Here is a 13,311-nt window from a genome sequence, read left to right as displayed (position 1 = left end):
GTTCCAGAGTGCAGGGCTCAGTGACACAACCTTTCAGCTGCTCCGGATTTAGTGCCAGGCTCAAATTCACTCTTTAAAAAAATTCTAAAAGCGGTGTTCCTCATATTTGAAGATGATATTTCTCAGGAAAACGCGATGTGTCATAAACGTTTCTTCGCCACAGGGCGTATACGTTCTGCAATGATCTAAAATGCCATCGGCTTTTTGTCCAGGGAACCGGCGCAAAATACGTTCTCTGCATCAAAGTAAAGTGCAGCCAACGTCTCATTCATGGGAGAACATGGCGCGTAGTTATTTTGGGCTTCTTAATATAAGTAATATATACTTAAATATTATAGTAGCTACAATCAAAATCACAATGTTTTGATCTTGCGCTGTCGGTTAGGCCAGTTCTCTCTTTCAAGAGGGTCAATACATCTTTGAGGACATATTTCAGCATCTTGTAAAGCAAATTTGATAATGTTGCTCATCAAATCCCCGGCCTGCTTGTTTATCCCAGAACAAACCTTCTGACTTATTCTTAGAATTTGTTTGCATCCGATTGAGCCTTTGCTCGAAGATTGCATTTGTGTACCTTGGATTTTCGACGACCTTTCAGTTTGCAACAGCTGACATGACTGCTGTCTACCATATAGCCTTTAAGCAATCTGTCAAAAGGAAATTTTCCCCCCAAAAAGCTTTCTCAAGCCCGCCTTGATCACCAGGTTCTTACTGTAATGCCTGCGCCTTTAGTTTTGAATAGAAAAATGTAAATCGCTCACAGTTCACCTCCTCACTCTGCCGGCGCAGCACGTTTCATACCTCTGATCAAGCTGGGATTACAGTGCTTTTCACCACTAGTTTTATCGGCTTAAAGGACAATGTAAATAAAGGCAGAGACAGGCGCGGGCTCCCCAGGCAGCTCCTACGAGACGGTGTTCACTGATTGAGAGGGAGGAGGGGTTTTTTAACGCAAGATGAGAACGTGAGGCGAGCTTGATTTATTCGGCCATCCGAGGGATGTGTCCACTTTGTTGGGCTGTTTACTGTCTGGAAAAGGCCCTCTGGCGGGATTGAGGATCCATTGTTAATGCCAGCACCTCCCGCCGAGGCGACTTTTACGGCCGGTTGTGTTCCATCAATGACGCAGGAAATGCGTGTTATGAAAAATCATTACTGGCAGTGGTTAGGAGCATGAAAGTGTATTTTCTAACCTTTCCGCCGGGCTATTGTCGTCTCGGCCCACAGCGTTTCTCTCTCGGATATATATTCGTTCTCCATGCAGCTCTGAGAATGTTGGTCAATTTATTATCCAGGAGGCGTGATTAAATCTCTGCGCTCCTTCTTAGTTGCCTCTAATATTGATGATATATGAATTTAAACTGCGTTGCGCTCATTATAAGTTGCTGTGTGAACTATATAGATGCACGCCGTCTTTTGCCCTTTTGCAGCAGTCCTCGTCTCCCTCTTTCTCTCCCCATCTTTTAACTGCCCCCACCCCACCCACCTCTCCTCCTCTCCACCCTCACTCCGTAATTTACTGTGCTGTTGGGTGAATGTCAGTGAAGATGAATTGTCTCTAGTCTTTGCATTAGCACCGGGTCTGGCAAAGGCACGTTTAGTGCTACAACCACTCTGGTGTAGCTGCGTGAGCGAGTGACTTCAAGGCACCATCCTTCTTAACTCTCACACACACACACACACACACACACACACACACACACACACACACACAGGTGGTGTACGTCCATGGTGCCATCACTGGAATCGTCTGTGTCTTTCTTCCTATAAATCTGTGTTTTCTATCATCTACATCAATTATATTTTATTCATGTTTGAAAGAGGTTGTTTTTTTTAGCAATTACAGAGATAATTGTATCAAATCTTCCAATTACTTTTGTGTTTTTTCATTTCTGGTATTCGGGTTTACGTCCTTAGATCCAAAGTGCTTTTAAAAGGTTTTGAGGAACACCGTATTGCATTAAGTGTATTTCATTGTCACTAACACGTTGGCTGGATTGAAAATGTTCTAGAATATTAAACTGGAGGAGGTAGCATGCAAAGTGCTTTACAAGTGAATTCAATTGTTTGATTTAAACGTCCAATGAAAGACTCCTGGAAGCGTTCCTGGAGCTTCCTGGAAAGGTGATGCTTTCTGGGAAAATGTCCATCATCAGTATTGACCTCATATCGCGTTAGTCATGTATCACTTTATTTCTAGCCATCTATTTTCTTCTGCTATTTCTATGTGATCAAAATGCCTTTCGTGCCAAAAAACACAACGAGTACTACAACTACATCATGTATTGAACATGCGGTGGAGTAGATTTATTTTAGTTACACCTTATTTACAGGCTTACCTTTAATCTGTATGTCTTATTTATTGCATTGATGTCATCACAAACTGACATATTGTACTATAATGATTATAGATTCATACTTACTGTTGAATTATTTCATCAAAGCATTGGACAAATTCAGAATGACTGATTAAGAAGCTTTTATGAATAAAGTTAATATGTTTTTGTTTAAAACAATTATTAACAATTAATTATTAATTGATAACCAAAATGTTATTTTTTTGAAAAACGGGACTGAAAGTGAACATATGTCAAAAAATAATGAACAATCAAAGACGTGCCCACCCGGGGTCTGTGGCAGGTTAAGCAAACGACACGTGTGCAGCTGTGCCTGTTGTGTATCCCTGTGACACGCTATCTGTCACTGCAGGCTAAATGAAGTGGTACAGCCAACGGATTATCAAGTATTTTAGGCACACACACACACTCACACACTCACGCGCACAGACACTCACACAAAGTTTATCCCCTCCGAGAGTCTCATTAATTTGGCCAAGTTGATTTGTTCTGAAAGGCTCTGGATTCATCACAGCTAGACAGATGGTAGAGAGGGATTTCCTCGAGGAGAGGAAGAGGAAGAGGCAGAGACAGAGTGGCGTGGGGCAGTCAGGGGACGGCACTGGGGGAGGGAAAGCGAGGGGGAAGAGGGCAGGGAGGCACACTAAGTCGAATGTAAAAGCGAGGGAGAGAGACAAACAACAAGAGGAATCAACAAACCAGTAAAAATGGAGAGAAAGGTGGATAGTTGAGGGGCGAGTAAGGGAGAGTGGAGCGAGCGCCATCTGTCTTATTAGAAAGACAAAAAAAAGAAGACTAGAGAGACGGAAGTCATGGAATGGGTGAGGCAAATACATAAATCTATTTTTTCAAATATGTCCCGTGTGCATTAATAATATCAGTGTTTTGTTTTTTTATCAGCCCTCAAATGAATGCAACCTTTTGCATATTGAAGCTGGAGACGCACTAGAGAGACAAACTCTCAAAATGATGAACTATCCCTTTAAAATTCAGGCACTTAACTTTCGCAATTATGAAAGTGGGTAACCGGGGTTAAGGAAAGAGCACACAAACACACCCAGACAGCACCATGTTGATCCCCTTTCACATTATAAAAGATTGAGTAGGTCATTTAGTTTCACCCCAAATGACCTCGTCAAAAGAACGTTGCATTCATGTCCTTTCCCACGTGTGACAAAGTAGTCCAGTTATGAGCACGAGCTACCATGCAAACATTCAGAACCGGGCAAAGACGGAGATGGCCGTTTCCAGTCACTCTTGTGCCCGCACACACAGGAACATGTTTCTCCCCGTCTCTCCACTATGAATGATTTAGTGAGCGTGCCTCCTACAGGCCCGCTCAAGAAGGCCGTGAAACTAGGTTAACTTAAGGTAGGCTCTGCTGACTTGGAAGGTCCGCACGCGCACACACACACACACACACACACACACACAAACCCAATGTCAGCAGCATGAATTTCCCTTTTAAAGGAGCAGGCTATCCTGTCACTTCTGTTTTGTCACCTTTGAGAAAGCCACACAGGAGGGAAAGGATGCTGTGTGCACCTATCAGCTGTGTCAGTGGCCTTCATTATATCATTTTTCAGGCGTATTACTTAAGTTCGTGGTTTAGTTTTTGGAACTTCACAGAGAACAAGGTACAACTCTCAGACCCATTTAGTCTGTGTGTGTGTGTGTGTGTGTGTGTGTGTGTGTGTGTGTGTGTGTGTGTGTGTGTGTGTGTGTCAAGTCCTATGTCTAGAATTGAAAGTTGGTTGGTCCACGTGCCTTTTCCATTCTCTTATTTTTTAAAAAGCTTTAGGCTCTGCCTGTGTGTGCCCCTCCATCTGCATCCTTGACGTTCAAAAAGTTGCGCATGAGAAACTGTGAGACACTTCTAGAGAGACACAGAGAGCGAGAGAGAGAGAGAGAGAGAGAGAGGAGTAGAATGAGGGAGGGAGGTTGAGTCATCAGCCTTTTGTCCAATCCAAGGCCTCTGCCTGTTGCTTTGGTAACGCAATGTCAGTGCAGCATCTAGCGACTCCTCTGAGGTTAGTGAGCGTGAGCACAGAGGTGTGTCTGTCTGTGTGTGTGTGTGTGTGTGTGTGTGTGTGTGTGCGTGTGTGTGTGTGTCGTGTGTGTCCCTCTCTCTTGAAGTTGTCACAACAAAACAACTAGACTTTAGTTTAAGGTCAGAGGTCAAGTTTTATCCTCGGCTTGTAATGGTAGTGATCACCGTACCTTCATGTGTGTAACTTGTAAATTGTTCATGTTGATGTTTGTATGCATGAGCTGGTGCATCAGTTTGCACGTCGTCAGGAAGTGTGTGTGTGTGTTAGTCTGTGGGCACGTGTTTCTGTGCACGTCATAGAGTACGTCAAGGATTTCCATTCAAGCTGATCATTATAATCAACTCCTGAAGTAGTGGAAAATAATATGCCACAACTCCTCTCTCTCGCTTGTGCGGTATTTGTTGCCCAGCAACATCCGTTCATCGAACACTCCCCATCACAAGGTCATGGGATCACAGCAGGCATTTTTGGATGGAGCTCTGCGGGTTTTTTGCACAACACAAACATTCCTTTTGGTTCTGTGTTTTAAGTAGTGAGTTTCATTTTGGCACGATGGGAGACATGTCAGATAAAGGAAGTACTTATCAAGAGTGACTTATGACTGTATGCATATCCCCTGCAGAAGATAACGCGAAAGGGCGTAAGGCCATTTCTTATGAACAACAAAACTTGAACTACTGTATCTACTCTATGTTCAGACGATTAAGCATAGAGCTTATTTAAATACCAATAAGTTTTTTCTCAGTTATCTTAGGTCAGCAAATAGTGAGAAAGCCAGAAAACTATGTCCAGTATGTAAGCAGCCCACTTGATGCATAAATGCATGATCATGATGCATTTTGCCTTCTGAACCCATGCACAGTTAATTTAAGGATTAAAAGAGTGAAATGTGTATTTTGCCAATCGAACTAGGGAAACCAGGCAGTGAGACCTTGTTTATTAGTCGCATTGCAATTACCAGCAAGAACAGAACAATAATAAACTGTTTTATGTCATTTAAATCTTGACATAAATACCCTCTTGCCCATGTTTTTCTTTCTCTTCTCTGCGTTGTGGTCCACAGCGATATTGTTGTGTAAATCCACTTCACTCCAAACCCCACACATCAGTTATTCACAGATGATAACGAAGGACACGGGTAAATAAACGAGAAGCAAGATGTTGATTACGATTTGAGGAATATTTATGAACGACGTGGAGACATTCTGAGACACTCAGTGCCGATGTTGTGATTATCACGGGGGAGTGATTTGGTTTCCACGGGATCAGTCTTCAAATGATAAAGGGGACGGATAGAAAGAGAACGGGGGAGGACAACAACAAGAAAGCGAAACAGGGACGACAAATATCCTGAACAGCCTCTTTCCCATGTTCCCGATTAATGTTTGCCATTTGCCGCTAAAAACTATAATTACGTGCCTGTGTGTTCGTGATGGAGACCAGAGAACGTGAGTGACATTTCTTGAGTGCGAGAGCTATAATCTCTGTGCCTGTTTGTGTTGGAGACAGAGAGTCTTTGACACGTGTTCAGATAAACAGTAATCTTGTTGTCCACAGTCACTTCAAATAGAAAACACACTGTCGAGACTACAAACGAGCACAATATACCTCTAAATGTAACTTTATTTAATTGAATTTATTGAGGGCTTTAGGTGTACCAACTACTGTTGGTAGTTACATTTAAACATGGGAGGAGCCTCCGGCGGGGAGGAGCCTCAGAAGAGGAGGGGCCTCAGAAGAGGAGGAGTCTGAGAAGGTTCAGCGGTACGGCGTACTTCAGAATCTACACTCTGCAATATGTCTCTTAACTTAACTTTGGACGAGGAAACAAGTGCAAACAGACAGTGATAAAAAGATTATTTAAAGCACCTCATCTGGAAGTAAAGTGTCTGCAACAGTAAGAAGAGTCAGGGGGTAAAACAGGATCATCATGGAGGGCAGTCAGTAAGTGAGGGAGTAAATTGTTGTTATTGCCAACAGGAATAATGGCCCAATCAACCACAACAATAAAAAAAACAAATTGAATTATATTCTGAAAAGAAGTTTGGATTTTATAGTAAGAGTCAGTGCTTACACGTTCTTAAAATACACAAACACTTACATCCCCTAACTCCTCGCACCTCCTCGTTGTCTCTAAACACACACACCTACACACGCAAAAATCCACACGCACGCGTGCTCTTCTGCATGCTTACACACAACCACGCACACAACCTTGCTCCCTCTATTATTGATTGCCACCTTGGTTTGAAATAAAAAGGGCTTGCACCTCTTAACGTTATTAAAAATCAGTTAATCCTCTTTCTTCTCCTTTTCCTCTCCTTCCTCGTGCCCCACGTCATCCCTCCGTCATCCTGTCACTCCACCTGGAACACCTGACTCCGTTAGATCAACTCATTTGTTACTTTGATTACAATGCGCTTTGTTGATGACCTTTCTCTGTGTGTGTGTGTGTGTGTGTGTGTGTGTGTGTGTGTGTGTGTGTGCGTGTGCGTGTGTGTCCTTCACTCCTTTGGTCTCGGACTCTTTTCTCTCTCTCTCTTACTTCCCTTGTCTTCTTCTCCCTTTAGTGGTTGTTATATCTACTTCATACATTCATTACTGAAGGATACTGCTACCCAGTGGTGTGTGTCTAGTTTTGTGTGTGTGTGTGAGTGTACGAGACAAAACAGAAAAGAGAGAAATGACCTTGTCACTTCAGTCTTTATTTTCACTGTCCCCTCTCTGTCCGGTGACTTAGCCATTGTGCCAGTTTAATTTATTGACTCCTTTTCTGCACGCGCGTGTGTGTGTGTGTGTGTGTGTGTGTGTGTGTGTGTGTGTGTGTGTGTGTGTGTGTGTGTTACAATATATTTAGCCTCGACTCCAGGGTCTCGCTGGGGGAGCCATCAACACCGGCTCAGTTCTCTCATCATTTAACACAAGCCGACCTCCTGTGCCACCTCGGCACGGAACACACACACACACACAAACACACACCAGTGTATGCAACTGTGCAACCACTATTGTTAACCAAATACAAATGGGGGAGTTATGCAGATATACAGACAGGCAGACAGATACGTGGATGGATGTTTTCCTCCATCCTTCTCCGTCTCCGCAGTCTGCCAGACACTCGGTGCTCATTCAGCTAAAGGCCAGCGAGCTGGCCACCTTTCCCCGTCTGTTTATCTCTTCAAGCACACGAAGCTTTAGTGGCCGATGTTTAATAGCCGCAAGACACATTTTACTTTTGTAAATTAATAGCAGGTTGGTAACCATTGACCAGCATTTCGGTGACCTAATCAGCCCCTTGTGCGTTAGAAACAATTTATCGAATGCTACATTTACGGTGATTCTTTAATGAGATAAAAATGCAGAAGGGCGGTAGGAGTCTGTGAGCAGGTTGCCCTTATTCCCCCTGTAGTCTGTCACAGATTTTTCCATCCGTACAGTCTCTCATCGCGCAACCTCCTCAGCGTAATGAACAATTAACTCGAGCTCTTGGTAGCTTTTTTTTTATTTATTTCTTCATTAGTTCATCTCCTGTTGCAGAGCACACTCCACTTTGATTGGCAGATCACACTAATTGCAAGTCAGACTGTGAGGCTCTCAGACACACACCCCTGCACACACACTCACACGCGCACACACGCACACAGGCACTCTTTCAACTCATGAGTTACTTGTATGCATGCTAGGTCATGCATCTTCTGTACACATTTGTATGCAAACTTAAGACACTTTGGGTAATGTGTGCTCTCACACATGAAAAAAATTAAATAATTCTACACACGCACACAGATACACAATGGGATCAGTGTGATGATTTTAATTAGATCAGCCTCCGACTCAGAGAGGGAGAGAAGCCAGATTAGAGCTGCCCAACATTATAGCCTTCCAACACTTTATCTGAGATTATGGTGGAGGGACACAACCTCAAGGTCAATGCACTATGAAGGAGACGGGGTGTGTGTGAGCGAGTAATCAATAAATTGTGATTTTGGTACCAATGAGAGTGTATCGATTTAGCATCATGTGCAAACACGTGCAAAGAGAGTTTTGATTTGATAGAAACACACTTTTCTGCTTTGTGACATTAATATTAATGTTGTAGTTAGTAGACTTTAGACACAGCCGTCCTGGAGTCACATGAGCTGTGTGAGACGATGAACCACTTCCCAATCAGCTACACAAACTTTTCTATGCGCATGATTGATTACAGGCTGATTACAGCTGGATTCGGCATCACAGACTGATTTCTAAGAGATTGCACAGAATCCATGTCGCACACACACGCAAATCAAAGACCACTACAGATAATCACAAACTGAAAGACACACCCTGAAGGCGGGAGATGTCAGAGCCTTTTCCTTATAGTATCCAGACTGATCCCCATAAGCACATAAAGCTCATGGTTTATTCTTATCCTCTGCGATCCATAACTCATCCCCTGATTGCATTTTACAAGCATAATTGACTGAGCTGTTTTGAACTTTTCAGCCTATGGCCTGAGATGAGATACCAGTGAATATAATATGATATGTTTTTAGCCACACATGATGTGTACCTTTCATTTTGGCCCGGGTGTTTCTGAAGTTATACTAAAGGGCCTTTTGGTACCGTTTAAAGCATCATACAAATAAAATGTATTCTTTTTTTATATACGTTTTCTACTGCATCTTTGCAGTGTTTATATTTCAGACAATACACTTTCAGGCAAAAATATAAAATACATTTAAATAAAATAAATACTCTTCAACAAATCTGGAGTGGGGAAATGAAAGTGGGATTAGTGAGACACTAAGAAGCTGCAGTTATGGTCCATTAGTTCACGACGAAGGTCTCACAATAAAAGCTATATGTATTCAAATTAATCCATCTCTTTTTTTCTCCAACTTAATCTTGTTCTGACCTCTTTCTTTCCCGCTCTGTAAGCACACCTGGCCCATAATGGACTAATATCCCTCTGAATAAAGCTTTTACCACTAACCTCATCTCAGTAATTATTCTTCTTACGGGATGATTACGGTACATGATGTGCATGTGTGTGGTTCTGTATTAGGACATGCTATTTACAGAATGTTTTACTACATGTGGGAGGGCGTGAGGGCGGGTCAGTGTGTGTGTGCATTGCATCTGTGTTTATGTGTGTTTCCTCAAGCGCACAGTGGAGGCTTCCCTCTGTGGATAGACGGTCTTTGATGCTAATATGAAGCGACATGTCTTCCCTCGCAGTGTGTGCGCATTTTTTGTGTGCTCGCTTGCGCGTGTGTGTCTCTGTGTGTGTACAGTATTTGTGCTGTGAGAACTTATGCAATTAGATTTTCTTTTTGCGTTACCACACTGACCGAAATGCTGATGGACGTACAGCCCTAAGCCGACACAAGCCATCCCTCCTCCACCGTGTGTGTTAAAGTGCGTGTGCGTTAACTCTTAAGGCTTAATGTTTTGTGACTGAGAGCGCTGTGTTACACACACACATGCGTACGCGCTGTCTATGAATAGTCAGTTCACACAGCGGCACCGTGGATCAGAGGGCCAGTTACTGTAAAGGGGATTTCATAAGTTGAGTTCTGAAGGCAGAGCTGATCTGTTCAGCAGGTCCTCTTCTCCTCCTCCAGCCTGAGAGCTGAGAGGGAGGGAGGGGGAGAGGGAGAGAGAGAGACTCTTACACCGTAATGTTAACCGGCTCATTAATGGTATTTTTTCAAAACTGCAGGAATTCATGTTTTCTCCACCATTTACAGCCTACGGTATAATATATCAACTCTACCCCCAAAAACGTGAAAAACTAAACTTCCGCTTATTATCTTTTTGAATGCAAAATATAAAAATACATCAGCTGTTGATTTTGGAAACATACAACAAGAGCAGACAATGGATACAAAGGTATAAAATTGAGAAAAAGTACCAATCTGAGATAACACTCATGATCCTTGATTTCTTCATGCCTCCATGTCGTTACCATGACGCATCAGCATGTGCTCATTTATTTTTTTCGCAGTGGAAAAGTGTCTTTCCCAGAGAGAGGCACGCGTTAAGATTCAAACCTCTAAGCTACATCCTCGTCTCCACTTTCCCCTTCCCACATCTGCCTCTCGACTGTTCCACTTTCCTTCCTCATCCGCCTGCTCATTCTCTCTTCCAACTAATCCACTTGTACAAACATATTTTATTGTACCTAATTCGACTTTTCTGTTTGCGGCCGCCTTTAATTGACCATTTCAGAGAAGCTGGTACTCACAACACTGCAAATTTGATTCTATTTTTAGTTTTTAATGTTGTCTTTTTTATGTTCTTAACTGTTTTTAAATTTGGATGTTTTTTTTAATGGTTTTATGTGAAGCACTTTGAATTGCCTTGTTTGTTGTGCTACACAATTAAAATGACCTTGCCTTTTATTCTCTCTCTCTCTCTCTCTCTCTCTCTCTCTCTCTCTCTCTCTGCAGCCATCGGTGTCCAGATGACTCTGGACATGATTGAGTCTAAATTCTGGGCTATTGCGTCACAGGTGAGTATATAAAGGCTCAACGTGGTGATGTGTGAGATTTTTGTGTGTATCGTAGTACAGAGACACCTCATCATTACGTGAACACTGAACTCTAAATTTGTCCTTCGTATTATTTAGATCAAACCATCGACAAACAATAAGTCAATTTCTATCTTAGTTGTTGGCCAGTTTTGCACATTCTTGCAGGCAAACCAGTCGCATTTAATGAATGAAAGACAAAATTATGAATCAGTAATGTCAAGGACTTTTTGGAAATTAAACCCTGTGAATTGAGTAGTATTGCTTTAGCTTTTTCCATGTGAGATTTGTGGTGTTGATTTTTTAATGTCCACCATAAAACAAGTTAATTGTAGCACTACACTGGCACTAATGAGAAATGTCTGTTTGTATTTATGGTTATAGCTGTTATATTGATCACTGCCTCCCTCCAGAACTCCTTCTGTATGTAGATGCAACCCGTAGTCGTCGTCCTGTATTCAGGAAAATCCCTTTGGACCACCAAGCTATTGGAAACCATTCATTGCTGTCTGACACGGACTCATTTATAATTAGAGTTTTTTTATTTCTCCTCCATTAGTTGGTAATTAAAGCAATTTAACTTTGTTTGATTTAAAGCTTAATGCATTGTTTTCCATATAACTGCCATTAAAGCCCTGCCGGAAATGTTATTTTGAAAGCTTAAAAGACATTAATAGAATTGCTTTCAGCTGATTAATTATGCAGCTCGGAGAATTGCATCCGTACTACTTTCCGTGGAGGAGCTTGTTATCCTTTCAGTTCTTCAGACCCCCAAAAAAGGCTTGACGTCGCATCGTCGCTGTAGCGGGTGTCTGACGGCTCTGCCGCTCCCCTCCTCTGCTCCAATGTTAAGAGAGCATTTGGACTGCTGGTTAGCCATTGAATGATGGATGGCTTCCACGGTGACTCCAGAGTGTGTGTGTGTGTGTGTGTGTGTTTCTGTGAGTGTTTGAGGAGATGTGTGAAGAAGAGCGTACCGTATATACGTATGTGTCTGTTGAACAGGGACCATATGCACGACCATCTGCACACAAGTGTGTTGTTATGTCCATAATCATCAACCAGAAGGTCATTAGCCGCATGTGCAGTAGCCTTGTTGTCCACTCGGGTTGTGCTTTAAGCGCAAAGTAACATTCTCATTCACTGTGTGCACCTTTGACTCTCTTGATTTTCTCTCCTCAGCCCTCCCTCTGCTCAGATGGGTTACATAATAACTGTCAAGCATCTTTATTTAGTCGGGGTTTATGTGTGTGTCCGTATGCTCTCACAGCCCGTGCTTGTCCCGAGTGCGAATGTTAATATCTCTCCATGCATGGATGTTCAGTATGTGTGCATTTGTGTGTTTCATATTCTGTCGGTGGTCTATTTTGAGTGTTAAGCTCCCTCTGGGGGTGGGGGGGATACTGGGCCTATAGTCCATACTGTATGACGTATATTTAGGAAGAAGTGCAATAACTGGTCACATGGCAGCACCATGTGACCACCCACACAAAAAGACTTGCGGTAAAAAGGGCATCATAGTGGCACTATGCACAAGCAGTGCTGTAGGACTTAATTGAAGAACCCCCCCACCCCACAAGGCAAAAAGTACAGAATTAAAACAATATTTTTTTATCATATTCATCTGGGGTGGAAAAAACATTTATTATACATATATATTTTTTCTATTAATAAATATTGATAAATATTTACTCAGATGTTCACACTACTCCATCTTTAGGTGTTATTAAAATAAATATATCCCAGTTCCTGCGTAGTTCCTCAGAGATCTCAGAGTTACATAAGTGAGGGAAACCCCGTCTGATCTTGTGGCTCAAGCTTTAAATAAGACGGCATAAATGAATTATGAATTAGAAGGGTGGAGGAATAGTTCATCAGCTTCCATCTCATAGGGATGAGTCACCACGTTGTTCTCCAAATGTTCTGACATTCCTCCACAGAACTCTCAGTCTTGTGTACTCGGTGTGTGTGTGTGTGTGTGTGCGCGTGTGTGTGTGTGTCTAAATCCATGGTGTTTAGGAGTTACACGTGTTTTAAAAGGGAGAGAGACAATAAAAGAGAGCGAAGCAAGTAGAAATACAACATTGCAAAAAGCGCAATGGCTTTGCTCCACTGACTCACGTTCTCCTGACTCATGTGTTTCACCTCGGCTGAATCTCCAAAGCCACACAGTTTAGTGAACGCCGCAGTGCACGGATCAAGCTGAGATGCAGTGAGAGGCCGCGAGGTGATGCCACATCACGCCAAGCTGTTTATCTCGTGGGCAAGACTGGGACGCTCTTCCTTTCTCCGTAACCCCATATCTGTATTTCTTTCTGCGTGGGAGAGCACTGCACTTCAAATCTGAGATTCATATTTACATTAAATGTAATTAATTCAATCCCGTTAGTTT

General features: G+C 42.5%; 1 protein-coding gene across 10 annotated transcripts in view; it reads left to right on the top strand.

Annotated features, from left to right (window-relative positions):
• cacna2d4a (calcium channel, voltage-dependent, alpha 2/delta subunit 4a) overlaps positions 1-13,311 on the top strand; it is a 66,925-nt gene that overhangs the window by 45,021 nt on the left and 8,593 nt on the right. For all 10 annotated transcript variants that reach the window (XM_078100295.1, XM_078100293.1, XM_078100294.1 and 7 more), the window contains one exon: positions 10,840-10,901. In XM_078100295.1, coding sequence (XP_077956421.1) covers positions 10,840-10,901 — 62 coding nt within the window. The remainder of the gene's footprint in view (positions 1-10,839; positions 10,902-13,311) is intronic.

Source organism: Gasterosteus aculeatus, chromosome 4 (genome assembly GCF_964276395.1).
Source record: "Gasterosteus aculeatus chromosome 4, fGasAcu3.hap1.1, whole genome shotgun sequence".
Lineage (NCBI taxonomy): Eukaryota > Metazoa > Chordata > Actinopteri > Perciformes > Gasterosteidae > Gasterosteus > Gasterosteus aculeatus.
The sequence above is the reverse complement of the archived record's forward strand: the minus strand, read 5'-3'. Positions and strand labels throughout refer to the sequence as shown.